At 39.1% G+C, this 21,562-nt stretch overlaps 3 protein-coding genes and 1 long non-coding RNA gene across 5 annotated transcripts; 1 reads left to right on the forward strand and 3 right to left on the reverse strand.

The window, feature by feature from the left end:
• Positions 1 to 3,984: 3,984 nt before the first annotated feature.
• Positions 3,985 to 4,668, reverse strand: LOC124297721 (uncharacterized). The gene has a single exon (XM_046749028.1). It carries the CDS (start codon positions 4,666 to 4,668, stop codon positions 3,985 to 3,987), a length of 684 nt encoding a protein of 227 aa, XP_046604984.1.
• Positions 4,669 to 4,716: 48 nt separating this feature from the next.
• On the reverse strand, positions 4,717 to 6,291 carry LOC124297722 (zinc finger MYM-type protein 1-like). The gene has a single exon (XM_046749030.1). It carries the CDS (start codon positions 6,289 to 6,291, stop codon positions 4,717 to 4,719), a length of 1,575 nt encoding a protein of 524 aa, XP_046604986.1.
• Positions 6,292 to 10,227: 3,936 nt separating this feature from the next.
• LOC124297723 (uncharacterized) lies at positions 10,228 to 10,563 on the forward strand. The gene has a single exon (XM_046749031.1). It carries the CDS (start codon positions 10,228 to 10,230, stop codon positions 10,561 to 10,563), a length of 336 nt encoding a protein of 111 aa, XP_046604987.1.
• Positions 10,564 to 12,976: 2,413 nt separating this feature from the next.
• On the reverse strand, positions 12,977 to 14,293 carry LOC124297063 (uncharacterized). 2 transcript variants are annotated; one of them, XR_006906516.1, is made up of 3 exons: positions 14,260 to 14,293; positions 13,586 to 13,785; positions 12,977 to 13,211 (listed from the first exon to the last, which is right to left on the reverse strand). It is a non-coding gene; the product is annotated as an uncharacterized LOC124297063 (long non-coding RNA). The 2 variants fall into 2 exon arrangements; XR_006906517.1 differs by having other exon boundaries at positions 14,238 to 14,272.
• Positions 14,294 to 21,562: the final 7,269 nt, after the last annotated feature.

Raw genomic sequence — 21,562 nt, forward strand, 5'->3', positions numbered from 1 at the left:
ACTTCGAGAAAACCCTTCAAATCGGCGAGTACCCAGACAATAAGTCGTTGGATCCGGTCAGTGTTGGCAAAGAGCGGCATAGGACCTGAGTTCACGGCGCACAGTACAAGGTACGCGTCTACGTCGGCTGCCTTGGCAAAGGGGTTGGATATTAGCGCGATAAGAAATACCGCGGGCTGGTCAAAGGACTTGCAGGTATTTGCAGAGTATTATAATCGGCCGATTAAATCGGGCAGAAAAGACTTTGCAGCAACCGTGTTCTCATAATATTTATAAGTTAATGCATAAGATATCATTAATTACATTTTGTTAGAATCGAAGTAAGCGAATAAAAAACCGCTGATTCTTGTTCTCGAGAGACCACTGGTCTCGATAAAAGTTACGTTTTTTGTTGCCTGAGGCTGTTTAGAAAATAATAAAATAATTTTTTCTCTGAACATCTACGATGTAATCTCGAAAACGAGACTCGTAATATAATTAAACGATCAAACGAACTTACCTGTTGTGAAGTTCGATCGTAATTATATGTAGAGTCTCGTTTGAGATGATTACATCCCACCTATTGAACGTTTTATTTCCGTTCGTTTCTATCATTCCCTCCCCCTTTATTTATTGAAATGTGTTTGTTTTATTATTTTCAATCCTTATGGAGTACTTTAAACAATATGACTTGGAGAAGGAACAACCGCAGCGCCAAGGGGCCAGGCGCTCTCTTTTTTTTTTTTTTATAAGCTCTGAATATTCGTGACACTAACGTGAAGTAGACGGTACTACGATGTAATCATCTCAAACGAGACTCTACATATAATTACGATCGAACTTCACAACAGGTAAGTTCGTTTGATCGTTTAAAAAAATATAAACAGATTATCGCGCATACCCGAGTGGATATATTGCCGGTGTCCAACCTCTCGGTGACGACGGCTATAGAGAAAAAATCGGCAACTGTATTGTCAATGCCACGACAATGCGTGACTGAGAACGAATACTGCTGCAGTAGTAAGGACCATCGATGCATCCGTGCATTTCGGAAAGCGGCTGATTGCAAGAAAGTAAAGCAGTGATGATCAGTAATTACTTCAAAATCGACAGCGGTTAAACGCCAAATAAGACTCGTTATAGAATTAGACGGTAGAATTATCGATAGTGTGTTTTACGTGATACCCCATTTAACATCTGAAATAATTCTGGGACACGATTGGATGGTGAAGAATAATGTAATAATTGATTATAGTCGAATGAAGATAATAGTTGAAGGAGTTGCTCTCTCTCCCTCGAATGTGGTGTTCGAGCGGGGTTCGACGGAGATGTTGATTTGTTCGCAAAAGAATAACGAAATGCAAATTTTCATTGTCAATATCGCCGAGTTAAGACAAATTGTCGGTTTTGAGAAAAAGAATACAACCCCAGAACCGACGGCTGAAGTGAAAAATGATTCAGGATCTATGGAATATAATCACGATGTTGAAGATAAAAATGGAGGCAAAATAACGAAAATCACCGACGATCCCGAATGTGGACGCGGTTTCCTGAATGAAAATAATCGTATATTGGATTCAAAAAGAATCGCCGTAGAAAATAGAGTGGTCAATATCATTAATGATATGAATGAAAATAAGTTCACGCAAATTTGCGAAATAAGTGTCGCGAACAAGAGTAGCGCCCCCGTCGATCCCCGAGCGGTCGCGAGTAATCTTTCACTATTAGGAGAGGAAGAGAGACGATCCTTTGCGAGTTTATTGCAGGAGTTTAGTAAGCTTTTTTCAAACAAACCCGGTTGTGCCATAGGGTATGAACACAATATTAATTTAACAACAAAAAATCCATCGATAAAACACACGTATCCAGTTCCGTTCCATCTCCGTCCAGCAACGTCTCAAGCTATTAAAGAAATGCTGAATAATGGCGTTATCGAGAGAACCGCGAGTAATTTTTGCAATCCCCTACGAATCGTCAAAAAGGACGATAGATCGGTACGCATTTGTTTAGACGCAAGATTTTTGAATAAGGTCATCGAGGATGATCATGAATCTCCACCCTTAATCAGTGAACTTCTACGAAAATTCGACAAAGCTGCTTGGTTCTCGAAATTAGATTTGACACACGGTTATTGGCAGGTTCCGCTAAACCGGGAATCGAGGCCTTACACCGCATTTCTTTATGACTCAAATATGTATCATTTTTGTCGCATCCCTTTTGGCTTGAAGACCGCTGGTAGCGGATTTATTCGCTCATTAAGTTTCGCGTTAAGAAAAGATTTTGACAAGTACACTGCCTGTTATATTGACGATGTGCTCATTGCTACAGAGACGATCGAGCAACATTTCGATATATTGCGTCAAATCTTCGAAAGACTGACGTCCTATAATTTTACCCTCAAGTTATCTAAATGCGTTTTTTTCGAAAAAAACGTTTCGTTTCTGGGATTCTCGGTATCGCGGCACGGAATCAGTCCAGCCTCTTATAAATTACAAGTTATTAGTCAATTCGCGGCACCGAAAAATAAAAGGGAATTGCAGCAGTTCCTCGGTGTCTGCAACTATTATCGACAATTCAATGTTAACCATAGCAAATCGGTGGATTCGCTCCGGGAATTATTACAAAAAGACGCCATTTGGGCATGGGAGGCTAGGTACAGCCAGGCATTTGAACAATTAAAGAAAGATTTTCAAAATTGCATTCAATTGAAGCACATTTTGCCCGGAAAACCATATAGGGTTCAAACGGATGCCAGCGACAACGGTATCAGCGGGATATTGTACCAGGTCGATGGTGACGGGGTTGTCGGAGTGGTCAGTATCGTTTCTCGATGTTTAACTACATGCGAGAAGCGTTATACTACCACGGAGAAGGAGCTTCTCGCTATCGTCTACGCTATCACGAAATTCCGAGTCTATTTAATTGGGGTTAGTTTTGAAGTAATTACTGATCATCACTGCCTTACTTTCTTGCAATCAGCCGCTTTCCGAAATGCACGGATGCATCGATGGTTCTTACTACTGTAGCAGTATTCGTTTTCAGTCACGCATTGTCGTGGTATTGACAATACAGTTGCCGATTTTTTCAGTCGGAACCCTGATGGTCATTTTCACGATGAAAAAAGTAAAAGCCTTATTGTTTCGGCCATGCTCCAATATTTTTTACCAAATGATTGTGTCGAGGATTCGTCGTTAGTTTTGATAGCCATGCTTAACTACGACGTTAGTTTGTCTCGAAAATTAAAAGAATTGAGCAAATGGCAGCTCAAAGATGAATCTATTGTGAAACAAGTGGAGGAATGGTCGGTGAATAATGCACCTTCAAATTTCATGATTCAAAATAATATTTTATTTCATCGAGAAAATGATTCGGCCCACTGGTAAGTCGTTGTTCCCCGGAATCTTTGTCAAACGATCGTCGAAGAAGTTCACTCGAAACTGGGGCATCCTGGTGTGTTCAAAACTCTTGAATACTTAAGGCGATTTTATTGGTGAAAAGGAATGCGAGCACAAGCAAAAAAATATATCCTATGCTGTGATCTGTGTCAAAGGGTGAAACATCTTACCTTTTCGATGGAAGGAGAATTTCAATATATTCCATCGAAAGGCCCTAATGATCTGGTAACTGTCGATTACTATGGCCCCCTACCAACTGCACGTGGTGGAATGCAATACATTTTTGTGGTGCTCGACTCCTTCTCGAAATATGTCACCTTGTATCCAATGAGAAAAGCTACCGTTCGAATGACGTTAAGAAAGATTATTGATAAATATATCCCGAAATTTGGAACGCCAAAGCGTATCTTATCCGACCATGGGACACAATTTACTTCGCATCTATGGCGACAGGAATTAGAAGCTGCAGGTATAAAAGTTCGTTTTAGCTCTATTCGCCACCCCCAATCAAACCCAACAGAGGGAGCAGTGCCGGCGCTAGCCCACGGCTGGTCCCGGGCGAGCCTTGAAAATCGGGCCCCTTATCAGAAATTTTTGGACCACTGAAGTCTTAAAGTGGGACTTTTCGAGATTTTTTGTTCGCAAAAGATGCTATAATATCGCTGAAATTCAACTCGTTGCAAATTCCATGCTCAATTGACATCACAGCTAAACCATTCAGTCGATCTTGGCACATAGTGGATCGCAGATAAGTTTTGATGAGCTTTAGTTTTGAGAAGGTCCTTTCACCCGACGCGGAGGTTACTGGTAATGTTAAGAAAATTCTTAAGGTCACAGTGAAATTTGGATATATCTCATCCAGACCTTTATCAATAATGTGCGATATCATAACGAGTGCACTCAAGTCGGTCATTCCAGCGGCTACGAAGTAAGCTTTTAAAGATTCCAGTTCTTCGGCAAGCTCCCGACCATCAATGTCACTGTTCTCGTCTTCACCAGTCAGATAATTTTCTAAAGCGTTGGACTTAGTCAAAATTTGGGTTCTGTCCAATCTCATAAAGTTATCCGAGTTTCGGATGATACTAAATGGTTCACAAACGTTTTGGGTCATTTCGAAACGTTCGCGTAGGCTTGATATCGCTATATCGCTTAATTTGTTGGAAAATTCAATTTCTAACCTTTTCATCGGATCGCTAGGTCGTTCGTCGTGCTGAGACTCATAATCAAAGAATCGTCTTGTTCGTGGGGTACGTGATTCGGGTAAAGTTTGTGAAATATCTAACTTCTCAGCCATTTTTTCAGCGGTGGCTATGCAAGTTTCGAAACCGGATTCTCGAAAGGTTTATAATTGACGAAGAGCACCATCAATCATGTTCATCGCAGTATGCAAATCAACTTTCGGACATTGTAAAGCTTTACTGATTTTGTTGATCACTTGCAGTACATCATACCATACTACCAATCTAATCAGAAAAGACAATGACTCAATTTCGAAACATAGGCCTCTCAGTTCCGATCTCAGCTTTGCATCTTTACCTTGCGACATTCGACAAAGTTCCTGCAACGCATCTCTGATTTCTGCTATTTGGAACCTCACAGCTTTTACAGCATTTATTTTCCCTTCCCAGCGAGTTTCAGGCAATGATTTCACACTGATATTAACGTGCTCCTTCGATATTTGCCACCTCTGGGTTGAAGCAGCGAAGACTGCGAATAGCCTTTGAAGAACACCAAAGAATAGTTCAGCTGTGACGGACGAATGTCCGGCATCTGAAACTACTAGGTTGAGGTTGTGACAACTGCAGGAAAGGAAAAACGCTCTTTTATTATCCTTCAAAATTCTGGCCTGAACACCACTATTTTTACCTTTCATATTACTGCTATTGTCGTACCCTTGACCCCGACAGTTATTCAATTCAAGATTGTTTGATTTCAAGATATCTAACAACGTTTCATACAATCCCTTACCAGTTGTATCGTCTACAACAACGAAGCCAATGAAATACTCGCAAATTTCCACGGTGTTTTTAGACACAGTGACAAATCGAACAACGGCAATCATTTGTTCTTCATGACTAATATCGGAGGTGCAGTCTAAAATTATGGAGTAATATTTCGCGACTACCACTCGCCTGCTAATTTCTTTGAAAATTGCATTACCCAGTATGTCAATGAATTCGTTCTGAGTTTCCTTTCCCAAATAGTGAACGCGCTGTAGGTCCCCACTTTGAACTCGACGTACATGTTCGCTTAAAATAGGATCGAATTTCGCCATCAGTTCAACTTGGCTCAAGAAATTACCGTTATTCGGCTCGTATAATCGATCGACAGTACCTCGAAATGCCATATTCCGCTTAGCTAAATGCTTAATTATTTCAACGAGTCTTTCAAGTACTTGTTTCCAATAGGTTTCCTCTCTTTGGATTAAATTTTGATTCTCATCATCGATGGTTTTTCTACAATCTAAACGGACTTTGAGTTCTTTCCAGTCTGTCATGCATTCAATGTGCATTTTGGATTTTTCATGCGAGCTCAAACTGTCTTGCAAGTGCCGCCAGGATCTAAATCCGGTCGATTGCAATTGGGTTGGAATGTTGCGGAGGCCAAACAATTTGCAGCAAAAACAATAAACGGAATCCTTAGTCTCCGAATAAATTAACCAGGATCTCTCCATTTTTTCGCCATTCTTCAGGGTTAGATAACAATTTTCTATGGTGAAGCGCCGGCGATCTGTATCAAAAGGAAAAATTGTATTCCGATCTATTTTTGTAGGCCCTAGCTTTACCAATGCTACGCGTGAACTGTCGCTGATGTTATTCGGCCACTTAGCAGGATCTCGCCAATCAATATTTGATACTGTAGAATCTTTTTCTATAACTTTTTCTGCCAAGTTGTTTCTATCTGTAGCTATCGTCATATCTCCGGTATTCACTGACTGAGCGTCCAATTTTCCATCAGAATCTACGGCGTCCTTGGAAGGTGGACAAGCGGGGTCTAAATCATCCGTGGTTTGGCTACATTTACCACCCTCATTATCAGACCTCAACCGCTTAACATAGCCTTGAAAAAAAGAGCACTTTTTTTGTCCGCTTCACATCGAGCTTTTTTTAATTTCCGCTTTTGGGACCCTGATAAGTCTTTGGGCTTGTTCATAATGACTATCGACTATGACTTGTGCAATCCAACAATTACAAAAATAAATTCAGAAAAATTCAATCAAATCGTAATTTATGCAATGTAAGTCAAGTTGAACGCGGTTAATTAATGTTAAGTAATATGAATATCCGTAGAAATGCCTATATTAAAGATTGTGCCCTAAACGTGATCGGCCGCTGCCTGACCGGAACGTCGGCAGCTTCTGAATAAATGTCTCGTCGATATCCGAGAGTTTGCAAATTACTAGTAATTTCAAAAGAGCATCGAGAATAAAAAATAAGAAACAACAAAAGGTAGCGAGAAAATTTTCAAGAAATGTTCATGTTGTTGAAAGAGTTCCTATGGAATATGCGAATACAGCGGTTCAGCTAGACAGAGCGTAGCAGTGAATCCACAGTCCATACAAGTTACAAGCAGCGTGGTCTGATAGTAGTCTCTGGGCACGCCGCGCCGCACGACGTAGCTTGACGTTTGAGCTATAAACTGGCGCATGCGCTGCAGCCGAACAAATTGTGGTGGGGGCCGTCGGTCCAGCCAACACCCCGCGCGGTCCGTGCTCGCCGGTAACCTAGTACAGCAGCGTGAGCCGTACAATGTTTCTACAAGGGCCCAATCGTTCAACCTCATTTTATAATTTTTTTTCATATTTTTTTTCTTACACCTATCATCTCGATGTTCACACACAGGATAATGTATGTAAGTTTGTGGCCTGTTTACCCAAACTTATCTCTGAAAAACAACAAACACGCTGAACGGGTTACGGAAAGGATAACCAAGAGTGACCATCGCGGAATCATCGCCTCGGGAGAGAGGGGAGTGATTGACAGGCGCTCGAGACATCCACTAGTGTTATAGTGGATACTCAGTAAAATATATTGTAAATTATATTGTAAATTTATTCTTTTCATTGTCAACTAAGCCTATAATCCCGATCGTCAAAACCGACATTGTTGTTGATTTAGGTGACTATAAGTGTTATAATTATTTTTGTTATTATTTATGTAATTATTTGTAATTGGTGTTAATATAATGTTATAGTATCGTTTCTACATCAACCCAAGTCGTTGAGACTCAGGAATTATTATTTCCGCAACCCTTTTAAGTTATAAGAGTCACGCTTATAACTTGAATGTATTATCGCAGTTGACCTTATTCCGAAAAAAATTCTTATTTTCTTCAGTCTTTGGGCCCCCTCGGGAACAGGGCCCCGGGCGGTTGCCCGGTTAGCCCATACCTAGCGCCGGCGCTGAGAGAGAGTAATGAGAGAGTTAGGTCGATTATTCCGGACGCTTTGTGCCGACAAGCACACCAAATGGGTAGAATTTGTTCCTGAAATTGGAGAATTACTCAATGTGAGTACTCGCCAGAGTACTGGTTTTGCTCCAATCGAACTACACTTTGGCCGGCCGATTAACGATTCGATCCAAAAATGGATAAAATTTCCTGAATGTCGTGGACAAGCTCATGAACGAATTCTTACCCTCGCTTACGATAACATGCGTAACAGTTTTGAGCGTCGACAAAAACAACACAAGAGAATTTCTACTGTCAAATTTGAAATAGGAGATTTAGTTCTGCTGAGGGTGCGACATCTTTCAAATGCTCTCGATCGGGTGATAAAAAAATTCTTCCATTTATTTGAGGGTCCATATCGAATTGTGGAACAAAAGGGAGAAAATGCCTTCGTCCTTGCCGACCTCAATAACGCTGAGAAAACGCTCGGCACATATAATCGCTGCAACTTGCGATAATATAATTCTAAGGGACTCGATTAATCGGGATGTTGATCTCGATTACGATTATGTTTCATTGCGAATATTATTCACAGGCCCAAACGTAACACGCTCCCGTTTCGATGGAGATTCTTGTGGCCATGTCGAGATTATAAAAAAAAAAAAAAACCAGAGTATCTATTTTGTAAGGAGAAAGGACATGATTGTTATCACGAATCGACGTATATTATAATCTATGTATCTTTATTGTATGCGAGCGCGGATGAGAGTGTAAATGTCTGTATGTGTGTATCGATATTATTTGTTCCTTTAAGAGTATATCTATTAGCGAAGCGAAAAATGAGAAGGAAATGATGGGGAATGAAATCCAATAGTTAAGAATCTCGATCCACCGCTCTTATATTCTTTGTGCCGTTCATCTATTAGCGAACACACAAAGAAAGGGGGGATTTTGTAACGAACAATGATCACGAGGATCAACATCGAGTATACCGCATTGATTTCTCGAAGCAAGTTCGTCGAATCGATATTTCGACACGCCAATCCCCACCCTCCATATTAACAGCGAGATCGATACGTGAGACCGGAGCTCTGTCTCTTCCGTTCCGGGGTCGTCAACTGAGCAGGGTCTAATCAACAGCGTGTACGGGGGTCATCCTTGAAGTCCCAACACGTCCTGGCCAGGCGAATTCAGAGACTCGAATATCCTCCTTGTTCAAGGGCAAGGAACGTGACGACATCGCCCAACCCGCCGATCAGCAGACCTCGGAACAAGGGAAAGAGCCAACGTGGGAAAGGCCGCCAATATCAGATAAGCGATCCTCATTATTGGCCTGTATGAACGAAACTGTCCCTGAGTTTTTGATCGTGAACGGGAAGGTTCACTTATATTCTGTATAAAAATCTTCGGTGTGTGAAGGAGTGTGTGTGACGTGAGGGAATGCATGTGTGAATGGTTTATGTGTAAAAAAGATCTATGTTACTCGCTCCAAAATAAACGTGAAAAACTTATAAGCTCAATTTATCGGCTACCATCCAAAGATTCAGCTGGTCCACCTCCAATCACAGCCGTTCTCACGCGTCGTGATACAGCTGTGAACCTAGTAATTTCCTTTCGAAAGCGAAGGGGTAAACTAACAACGCGGGACCTGCAATGGAAGGACAACGCGGTTCACGATATAGGCGGGCGAAAACTGTCATGTATGCCTGGACAAAGAATGGCAACGTCTACGTGAGAGAAAGGGATGGGGCACCACTTATACACGTCGTGAAAATTACAGATATACCTACTATATCTTCATAGCAAATAGTCCTACTCACTCCTGTTTCTGCCAACTTATTCGCTCACCTGATTGTATTAGGAAATTGGCCCTACCTTTTAAACTTACTTTTTGTCTTATATTTACATTACTTACGTTGCGCGTTAATCCTTTTACGCCTTTTGGCTTCCGTCTTTAACCTCTATATATGTATGATCACTGTGTATACTTATGCCAGTCTGTCTAGCTGTGCTAGGTTGGGCTATGTCTCATCGATTTGTTTTGTTTTTCTTGCTAAGTATTATATTCTCAATGGCTATGCGTAAGTATATTGATGTCTGTCACGTGAACGCCCAATCGTTGGTATCTCATATTGATGAGTTTCGGGGTTATTTCTCCTCAAAACAATATCATATCATTGCCGTATCGGAATCCTGGCTGAAACCTCATATAGCTGATCAGGCTGTTCACTTGCCGGATTACAATATTTTTCGTTGCGATCGCACTGACATTGGTGGAGGAGGTGTAGCGTTATATGTACATAGATCATTGAAGGCAAAAGTTCTTGTATGAGACTTTGAGGAAGCTTTCCTGCAGTACAGTCAAGCCTATGAAAGTAATATTGTCACGGGTGACTTTAATGCAGACTTGTGTTCGAATAGCTTTGATGCTAATAATCTTAAGTCATTTTTTTCAAGTGTGAGTATGGATATTGTTCCTTACCACCCGACGCATCACACTGCTACAAGCAGTACATGGCTTGACGTCTGCGCGGTTAATGACCTCTACAAAGTCTCGGGTTATTCACAATTACCTGTCGCCTTTTTATCAAGTCATGACCTGATTAGTGTCAGTTTTCTGTTTATTTCTGATAAGATTGAACCACGTGAAATCATATACAGAGACTTCAAGCTCCTTAACTCCCAAGCCTTTAAACTCCACATTGAAGCCTGCGACTGGTCGCAGGTATTTACTGCTACCTCGATTGACGCCAAAGTTGACCTACTAAATACTTTCGTACTGGAGACAATAAATAAATGAACATGCTCCAGTTCGCAGAGCCCAGCTAAGGCGTCCTCGAGCTCCTTGGCTGGGTGACAATATTAAGACGCTCATGAGAGAGCGGGACGCTCTCTACAAAGCATTTCGGAGAACTAGATCACTTGTCGTCAGAGATAAATACCGTGCCCTGCGAGTTCGTGTCAAAGTCATGATCTTAGCTGCAAAAAGCAAACACTACATGTCGAAGTTTAGAGGACTCAAAGATCAGAAGTCAATATGGCGCGAACTTTGGAGTATTGGAATAGCCAAATCGAATGAAGACAATATGCCTGAGAATATATCTCTAGGAGATCTGAACAACTTTTTCGCTGAACCTTTTGAACGTGACAGGCATGCCAGCACTGTGGATAAACTAGCTGCAATGACGTCGCGCCTTGTACCCTCCAGGGACGGTAACTTTTATTTTAATTCAGTAACTACAGAATGTCTTATGCGTACCTTGTTCAAGTCAAAATCTAATGCTAAGGGTATTGATGCTATTCCACTTGCCTTTCTGAAACTATGCATGCCTGCTATGCTCCTTCCTATATTTGATATATTTAACTTTTCGTTGACAAACAGTGTCTATCCCACACTCTAGAAAAGCTCGCTTGTTCGGCCTGTTCCAAAGATTAAACACCCTGGTAGTAAGCAGGACTTTCGGCCTATATCCATTGGCTGCTCACTTTCCAAATCGCTCGAGCGAATAGTCTTCGACCAAGTCTGTACTTCTGTCTGTACTTATTAGGGTCACTGACGATATAAGGCATGCCATCGTTGATAGGAAATGCACAGTGCTTGTCCTCTTCGATTTAAGAAAAGCTTTCGATATGGTAAACCATCCACTCCTTGTCACTAAGATTGCGGACCTTGGATTATCTAGCTCGGCCTTGAATTGGTTTCGCTCTTATCTATGCGACAGAAAACAGGCTACGGTAGGACATGACGGCAATCTCTCTTCATGGCAAGATGTCTCATGCGGTGTACCTCAGGGTCCTATTCCAGGGCCTCTCCTCTTCTCTCTTTTTATTAAGTAACAAACTTATCGCTATTGGCTCGACCAAAGTAAAATGATGGGATATTCAGCCATTATCATCTGTAGTATAGATTAGAAAAATAGAAGATAATTAGAAATCTACCTACATGCTTCCATGCCTGACAAATTTAGTCCCACTTTGACAATGAATCATTTTGTACCTAAAAATATTAGAAGCTATTATTATCAGACAGGATCTTTTGGTATTTTTTGATACAACTAATTTGCAATGAAATGCACAAAACATAAATCGTTAATGAGTCGCATTTTTAATTTTATGTAAATAAAGAATCTGTTCACAATAAACTTTGTTTTTACTTACCTACCTCTGTTTGTCCAGACTCCCACTTGTTAATAACATTTCACATTGAATTTCAGATGTCTTCTTTCAATAAATAACACCCAATTTCTGTATCATTTGATATTTGCTCTTCCGTTAAATTCTTTATTGCGTTGCGTCGGTTGAATATCTTCCGATATCGACCGCGGTATTGCTGAACGATACTGTTCTTCGTAAACAATTCACGTTACGTAAAAATAAACAGCAGCATAACCTCAATCCACGGCTTTATGCGCGAGAGATTTACAGCTTTAGTTTCATTTTGGCGCTCTGCTCAGCAGACGAAAACATCGCCCGAGGGCGATTTCACTGACTAATGAGATTGAATTATTTGACGCATGCGCATTGTATGTATAGTTTCAAGAGATTGTCCCGGTATAATGATATTGCACCTCGATGTGCTTTGAGTTTTTCGTAAAATTTCCAAACTTTGCTATCGCGATTGCGCCTGAATTATCTTCATATATTTTTATCGGTTTATCAAACTTTACATTAAACATTTCGCTTAGCAAATTTCTAACGAACAATATTTCTGTTATTGCTTTTGGCATAGCTGTATATTCTGCAAAAGTTGAACATTTTGTTACTGTACTCTGTTGATGAGTTTTCCAGAAAATCAAGTTTCCATATAATCTTATTACAAAACCCGTTGTAGATTTTCTATCTACATTATCTCCTGCGTAATCAGAGTCTACCATGCAATCTAATATTTTACAATTTATATTATTGTAATATGTTAGTTTTAAACCTTTGGTCTTATACAAATACTTTGGAATTCTTATTGCATATTTGAAATGTGTATGATCGAAACAACTTTGATATCGACTCAAATAGTTCACACTGAAAGCTATATCTGGCCTTGTGCCTGTGCTGATGTACAATAATTCGCCGATTAAATGTCTATATTTTATATTTTCATTGATTTCATTTGCTTGTTCTAATTTAAGATTTGTCTCCATTGGAGTATCGTATAACTTAGAATGTTCTAAATTGTATTTCACAACCAATGATTCAATATATTTTTCTTGACTTAAGGGGTAACGCCACTGTAACGGTCCAAAAAAAAAGGTTTTTTCACGAATTTTTTGCTTCCAAAATTGAAAGTAATTGAAAAAAAACTTTTAAGGGTGTTATCGGGCATACATTAAACTTTATTATCAAATTTTTTTACAGCAAAAAAAAAACAAAATGGCGGTTCCACAGCTATCTTCCCGGGGCATGTTTTGCTTGCAGGGCTCCGCGGCACGCAGCACCACTGGTGCACTTTTGAATCTAGAACAAAAAAAAAAAAAAAACCATCAATCTAGAGGGTTATAGCTAGAGAATGTCGATCGGATTTTAAAAATTATCAATTTTTGTGGATTTGGCGTGCGTTTGAAAAAAAAAATTGATTTTTGACGAAAAAACGGCTAGTTTTTTGTTAATAAAAAATCAATAAATAAAGTTATTGAAAATCCCGATCGACATTCTCAAGATAATGTTAATGTTCACATCTGGTCAAAATTTCAAGCGAAAAAAATGAAAATTGTTCGAGTGATGCTGCGTGCCATTTTGAAAAACCGTGTTTCGAGAAAAACGCGTTTAAAGTTTTGCGAATAGTTTTTTATTGGAAAAAATAAAAAAAAGGAGGTAAAAAAAAATTTTACCGTTAGTCTGCAATCCCAGCACCATACATTTGTCCTTCGATGGCCAAATTTTCGTCTTCTTCGTCTTTCCTGGTGGATTTTTGGAGCGCACGCGCACTTTTTTCCGCGTCGCTCAGAGATGTCTCCGCGTGCGTAATGCGTTTGGCGTCGGCTTCGATGCAGAAATTATATAACTGTACACCAATTTCCACCTCCAACATCTTGAATATTTGAAGATATAAATTTGAAAAGCTGGTAAATTCGAAAAATTAACGACGGAGCCAGGAATCGAACCTGGTATCTAGCGATGCTTTACCGGAGCCTTACTCCACTAGACCACCTAGCCGCCCTGACTCTGATGTCGTTAATTCCTCTCATCACCAGTAAGTTCAAATTTGTTTTCTTGTGCTGTAATAGTATGTGTGAATATAGAAAGTGTTCTTCCTCTTCGAGACACAAATTTGTAAGAATGTCTGTAAGTGTTTACATTTTGGAATCTTACGCTTCTTGGTGCGAAGCTCGTAAGACAGTCAATGACCGTCTAATATTGAAATGCGGATATGCATCATCAATATTAATATTAATCACGAGGCAATTTTCATTTTGTGAAACGTATATAATTTTTGAACTACTGGTAAATTCGAAAAATTAACGACGGAGCCAGGAATCGAACCTGGTATCTAGCGATGCTTTACCGGAGCCTTACTCCACTAGACCACCTAGCCGCCCTGACTCTGATGTAGTTAATTCCTCTCATCACCAGTTAGTTCAAATTTGTTTTCTTGTGCTGTTGTATGTGAATATCTTGTATGTATATCTTGAATATTTGCAAGACGTTCGTAAGGCCGCCATTGAATGTGCAAACAGCGATATCCATCGCGATATCTAGGACAATTTTTCCGCTTGAAGATGATTTGGGGGCCAAAAAAAATTTTTCTCGCACGGGACCTTTTTTTCCTTATTCTAGAGGGTTTAAACTATTTTTGAAGCCAATAAAAAAAAAATCGATTTTTCAAAAAATTTACAGTGGCCATACCCCTTAAAGTCATTTTACCCTTATCTTTGTTGTGATCAATATTTATTCCGATATAATTTTTAATCTTTCCCAAATCTTTCATTACAAATTTCTCCATTAGACTAGCTTCAACTTTGTTTATTTCTTTTTTATCTTTGCAACAGATCAAAAGATCATCTAAAAATACTAATATATTTATTGGATCTTTGCTTGTATTTTTCACATATAAACAGTAATCATAATTACTTCTTACAAAATTTAATCTTTCGATAAACTTATTGAAACAGTCATACCAAGCTCTTGGACTTTCTTTTAGACCATAGATTGCCTTTTGCAATTTACAAACTTTATTGTCCCCGATTTCGTAACCTTTTGGTTCGTTTATACATACTTCTGATTTTATATCGCCATTTAAAAAGGCTGTTCAACATCCATTTGTTCAATAAATAGATTATTTTTGCAACTGTATGACAACAAAATTTTCAATGTTTGCATTCGACCCACTGGTAAATAAACATTTTCACTGTATTCCCTTTGTTGGAATCCTCTTGCAACTAATCTTGCTCTATAAACATTATTCTTTCTTTTTATAGACCCATTTGACATCAATTACTTTTTTATCTTTTGGTCTTTCAAGAATTTTCCATGTATCATTTTCCTTTAAACTATCTATTTCAGAATCCATTGCTATTTTCCATTTTTTACTATCACTGGAGTTAAACGCCTCCTCAAAAGTATTTGGTACATTTGCATCAACATAATGAACATAAATAAAATGTGATAAAGGATTTCCGTACCTGTTTATAGGACTTTTCTTTCTGTGTGATGTTTTTTTTTACTGTTACATTTTCATCACTTTCACTTTCAATATCATTTTGATTTGAATTACTTCTAGTTTTATTACTTCTACTTTCCTCGAGAGGATGAGTAGAGAGTAAAGGATTGTTTTCATTTGAATCATTTTCGTTGATTCCGAACGCTTCCTGATCTGAGGTTTCAGACTCGCTATTTTCCGAATCGTTATCGCTTTCTTCATCAAGTTTTTTCAAACATATTATTTTAGTATTTTCCTCAACAATTTGTACATGTCTAGCATTAATTACTCTATTATTTACTAGAACTTTATATCCATTTTCAATATATCCTACTAGTACGCCTAATTGTGCTTTGTCGTCCCATTCACTTTTTCTTAAAGCTTCCGGAATTCTAACAAAAACTCGACTTCCATAAGTTTTCAAATTTTCTACATTTGGTTTTTTTCCAAAAAATATTTCACGGGGAGTTTTATTCTCCTCCATACTTGCAATTGTACGATTTTTTAAATGTGCTACTGTTTTCATAATTTCTGGCCAATACCTTCTATGTATTTTGGCTTCTCGCATTAGACATCTACCTATGTCCATTGCAGATCTATTATATCTTTCCGCTACTCCATTTAATTCATGGACGTAGGGTGGACATGGTAACAATTCAATTCCTTTGGATTTAACAAAATCATAAATTTCGCGATTTAAGTATTCTTTGCCATTATCACAGCGTAATTTCTCTATGTTTTTATTGAATTTATTTTCTACCAAATTTACGAATTCTTTTGAACAACTCGCTGTTTCTGATTTATTTTTAATACAAAGGATTCTTGTGCATTTACTATAATCATCTACAAATGTTAGAAAATATTTTTCTCTACCGTAGCCAATCGTGCTATGTGGACCATTTAGATCTGTATGAATTAGTTCTAGGATTTCACTAGTTTTTGTTCTGTTATTTTCAAATGGTACATTAGGTATTTTGCTCTCTATACAATTTGCACATTTCATATCAGTGCTTTCTATTTTATTCGGTAATCCTTCAACTAATTTTTCCTTCACTAATTTGTTTATATATTGAAAATTTACATGACCCAATGCTCTATCCGATTTCTCTTTATTAGTAATTTTTATTGAATTTACATACTTTGCATTATTTTTTCTTTTTGAAATAAAACTTTTCAAAGTGTATAAATTATCTACTTTGTTTGCAACAGCTACTAACTGTCTTGATTCATTATAAATTTTGGCACTTTCATTTTTAGCTAGTATTGTATAATTTGTTGTTATCTTATAAAAACTTAATAAATTTTGTCTTATGCCTTCAACGTAATCTACATTCTTTAAATCAATTTGTACCTGATTATAATAATTTTTTAGAAAAATTTTAATATTTCCAATTTTTGTAGCTTTCAAATTTTTTCCATCTGGCATTTTAACATCAATTGGAATTTTCAAATCCACATAATCATAAAAGAATTTATCATTTTTTATAATATGGTCTGTACAACCACTATCTAGTAACCAACTTATTTCGGTCTAATTTTCGTTGAAACTTGTTACATGATTTACCTGTCTCATTTTATAATCTCTAAGTTTTTCTCTGTTGACGTTGTAGTCCGCTGCTTTTGGTTTGCATACCTGTGTTGCCGAAGTCTCCGACGAGTAGTTGCCCTGTTGATTGCTGGAATAGTCTTCTCTGGATTGACTTTGTCCTCTGCCTCGATCTCGGTGATTTCCACCTCTGTAGTATCCTCGCTGTTGACTTCGCTGTCCTTGATTGACTTAAGTACCTCTGCCTCTGTTGTTGTGTTGATCATCGTTGAATTGAGCACCCCTACCTCGGTTGCTCTGTTGTCCCTTTCTACAATCTTTCTTGTGATGGCCTGGTATACCACAGTTGTAGCACTTATCTTTTGCTTTCGCACCGAATGTGCTGACATTGCTTTTATTGTTTGTGTCGTTCGAATTCAAATTCTTCTCCTTTATTTTGGACTTCAAGTAATCAACGGTTCTTTGCTCTTCTGGTATTACATCAAGAAAGTCGCCAATATAACTGTAGCTTGGTGGCAAAGCTTTGATCAAATATCTCATTTTTTCTGATTCGTCTATCTTTCCTCCAGCTGCTTTAAATTCATTTGTTAATTTTTCAAACTCTACAAAAAATTCTTATATTGACTGGTAATTTGTCAATCTAATATCACCGATTTTTCCTCTGCACATTATTTGCAGTGCTGTTGATTGTATCGTATACATTTTATCAAATCTTGTCATCATTTCTAATGCTATTTTGCATTCACCAACGTATTCTAATTATTTATCAGAGATTGAACTGACTATTAGCGTTCTTGCTTTTAAATCCATTTCTATCCAATCTTCTTTAATTTTAAACTTATCGGTGATATTACTAACTGCTGAATCTTTACACTTTTTGTATTCCAGTAATAAAATTATTCTTATTTTCCAACTTGAATAATTTGCTCCATCAAAAATGGGTATCATAATATCTTCCATCTTAACTTGCTTAGCCATTTTCGATTCACTTATACTTATATTTTCGTATACTAAATTTTCAGAATAACAACTTTCTTAACTTCTTCCAAAAACACTTGACGAATTTGATTTCTTGTTTTGATTTTCTAACTTAATATCTTTGACTATTAATTCGTGTTCTTGATTCACTATCTGTTTTATCCATGAAAACATATGCTTTACTTCGAAAACGAATTTGATCTGTACTCGCGCTTCATCACTTATTTCACATGCCATTTTTCATCCACTGACATCGCATTTGAATTGTTATTAATGTTCACAGTTCTTTCCATTTTTAGTTAAATTAAAACTTTATCTTTTTGGTTGCGCGTATATTCTTTTACTCTAAATCTTGTAACCGTTATATTTCTTTCATGAAAAATTTTTCACTTTGCCACGTGTCGTCAAACTTTTACAGGCCACTTTTGTAGATCACATACATTTTCCCGAAGGTAAACTGTATGATGATAGAAAAACTTTGCGAACCAACCACACTCTGCTACCATGTTGAAATAAAAGAGAGTGTGGTTCCACAAGGTAATATTAAAGTAGATTATTTTAATATACAATGTCTACTTACATAATGTCAGTGCGGCACGTCCTATTATCAAGAAGTCCAGGCGTAGAGAGAGAGAGAGTGTGTCGCAGCACACTGTACAAGTTAATCACCTAGCAGAGAGGAAGGAAGGACGCGACGCGTACGGTCCCGCGCAAGCTCGTCTCGCTGCACAAAACTATCGCTGGCCAATAGATGGCTCGTCAAGTTCCATTCTGGCCATTGATCAAGATTAGGAATTTATCTATATATTACAACAATATCATAGCTTATACATAGAATTGAAAAAAATTACTATTCGATAAAATTATAATCTATAAATGGAATACATTACAACTATATATCTTTATAACTTTCACCCATTCTTGTCATACCAATTGTATATGTTATGAATTTTTACTCGTGAAAAATATATAATCAATAATTGTGAATTTAGCGTGGTTTATTGCTCAAAATAATCCATAAAATCATTATCGTTATCCTGTTCGCTAACATTATCATCATCATCATCATCATCATCATCATCATCATCATCATCATCGCTGTTTTCGGCATCTATAATTATTACGATAGTTTCATTCGCCCATTTTTCAATAATTATGTCTATACATATATCCCCGTAATTTATATAACGTTGGCTGTTTGGCCTCACTCGAACAGCTCGTGCGTTCTTAACGAGTTCCCGAAGCTCCTCCAACGAGAACTCGCGTGTTGCTTCGGAAAAACCTATAATTATCTCTTCCTAAGCCTCTTCATCCCCACCCCAATCAACGATTGCCCACTCGTCACCATCATCATCATCACTTGAATCATACTCGTGATGGGAATGAGATGCCATTTTTTCGAAATTGATTTGTGACGAAAAATCTGTAAAAAGAGCAAACTGAAATAGAAAAGTTGAGGCTGCTGCACTCACCATTTATATACATGATAAATCTTCAACCCAAAAAAGTTTCCACATGTTCAAAATCAGTAATACAATGAAAGTATGGAGGATACTAAAATTTTATTTTAATGTGGTGCTACACACCAATCCTCGTCCGAATAATAGCCATCGTCGTCAGCTCTATCGATGTCTCCCAGCATTTGATGGATTTGATCAATCTCATCAAGAAGCAATCTAAATCTGCGTGTACATCTTCGCAATCGTCAAAATCATTAGCGAACTCCACCCGCCCCTCATCAACATCGTCGCCATTCCATACACCCTCCACCTCCGCCTCCCCCTCATCCTCCTCCTCATCCTCCTCCTCCTTATCCTGCACATCAGTCGGTGATGGTGATGATTTTAGATGATGATGCTCGCCAGCCAAATTTTGCTCAAACTCGCGATCATCATCACCAGCACTGTTGTCAATACATGGCTCGGTGTCGATAATCAACGTATCGGCATCACTATCGATCATTTCATCATCATCCTCCTCCTCATCGTAACCCACCTCTCTGCACACCCGCTTATAAGTTGGCGATCGTGGTGGTGAATTGGGTGGGGAGTCTGACCGACCCCTTTTCCATTTTTCATCATTAATTTTTTTTTTTCTTTCTCACAACTCACTTCATCAAAAACGCTTGTTTTCACACGAAGGATTTTCAAAATTACTAGAGAAGTTTCAAACCGCTGTTCGAATTTATACTAAAGGAGTCGCACCCACCCTCCACCGAGCAAAAACCAGCCGGCCAATCATTCGTAGAGCATGCACCACGTGACATACAGACAAAAACGTGACGCGGGGCAGCATGAGCTAGGAGAAAATTTTCTCGAAAGCTCACCTGCTTTGCGTTCATCGATTTTTCCCCTCACATGCCCCACGCTGATTACCGACTCATAAAACTCAAAAACTGTATGTGCTGTGACGTGGTATTTCGTACCCCGTCACTTTGTTTAATTATCGCATTCCCCTAGGTGCAGATATCGCTAAAAATAACGACAGCACGTCTGAGGCCAATACTCCAAAAATGAACGACTAATTATCTTTAAGTTGAATTCTCTTTACTAAGCTAATGGTATGCTATTTTCTAATTCTGTAATGCTCTACGAGAACCATCCGCGAGACCTTCGCGTCAAGATACCAGGACACTGCCTGACACGGGTCACGTACCAGCTCAACATCGACCACCACCGACTACAGATGAACGAACACCGCTGAAACCACTCCCGATGGATGCCTATCTAGTTGTCGAACAGGGTCGTGCGTGATGCACAAACAGTACCTCCGACTATTTAAGACTTATCAGCCACGAGCCGAACCACGAATGAATGCTTCTACCGCTCGGATGCATCGTTAGGCGGCGTACAGGGCTGTGCGTCAAAAACACAACAAAGCCTCCCGTCGACGATACTTATCAGCCTGGAGCTGAACCGACCCTAACATCTACTAAGTCGTTGACTATACAATAGAGGACGGTTTTCTCTTCACGAACCGTCCTATCGAAGGACTGCGGCGTGGAATAGGCTAATGATATGCTGACCACGTGGATCTGGTGGATCTAGTGTGGGGATCCGGGTTGAGGGCCATCACTACCAGATCGTTCCGGCATGAGGGCTTCAATGAGCGAGGGCCGGGATGCAGCGCCGACGAAATAGCTACAACGGTGAGTACCAGTATAGCAAGGAGTGAGTTACAGTCGGTCGCAAGTCCGAAGGACCGGTGACGTACTATTGCCGCACACCTCAATATCGCAACACATGAGCAGTACGACCCCCCCCCCCCCCCCCCCCTCTCACCAACGATACCGCATAGCTGAAGGAAAACATCTCGAACCACCTTCCGACGTCCCGATACCTCGATACCTGTCGTCGAGGGAGAAGAAAAACAAGCGGCGAGGGATTATCGCCGCCTACCCGTAGACCAGACCTACGCGACCTGCTGGTCCAATTAGAATACCGCAAATTTGGGGAAGAATCACGTGACAGCAGCTCTACGAAAATCTGGATCATCGCTCACCTCGTCACTCTACGTTCAGTTCCTGAATCGCAACGACGTGCTATCGTCATATATAGTGCCATTACTGCTATCACCGTACTTAGTTCTCGCTATTATACCGCATTCGCTAGTACCTGCTATATCTTCTTTTACGTAAGTGAGGTT

This window comes from Neodiprion virginianus, chromosome 2 (genome assembly GCF_021901495.1).
Source record: "Neodiprion virginianus isolate iyNeoVirg1 chromosome 2, iyNeoVirg1.1, whole genome shotgun sequence".
Taxonomy (NCBI): Eukaryota; Metazoa; Arthropoda; class Insecta; order Hymenoptera; family Diprionidae; genus Neodiprion; species Neodiprion virginianus.

Coding starts and splice junctions, on each gene's coding strand:
- LOC124297722 (XM_046749030.1), bottom strand. CDS start 6,291: ATGACGATAGCTACAGATAGAAACAACTTGGCAGAAAAAGTTATAGAA.
- LOC124297721 (XM_046749028.1), bottom strand. CDS start 4,668: ATGGCTGAGAAGTTAGATATTTCACAAACTTTACCCGAATCACGTACC.
- LOC124297723 (XM_046749031.1), top strand. CDS start 10,228: ATGGATATTGTTCCTTACCACCCGACGCATCACACTGCTACAAGCAGT.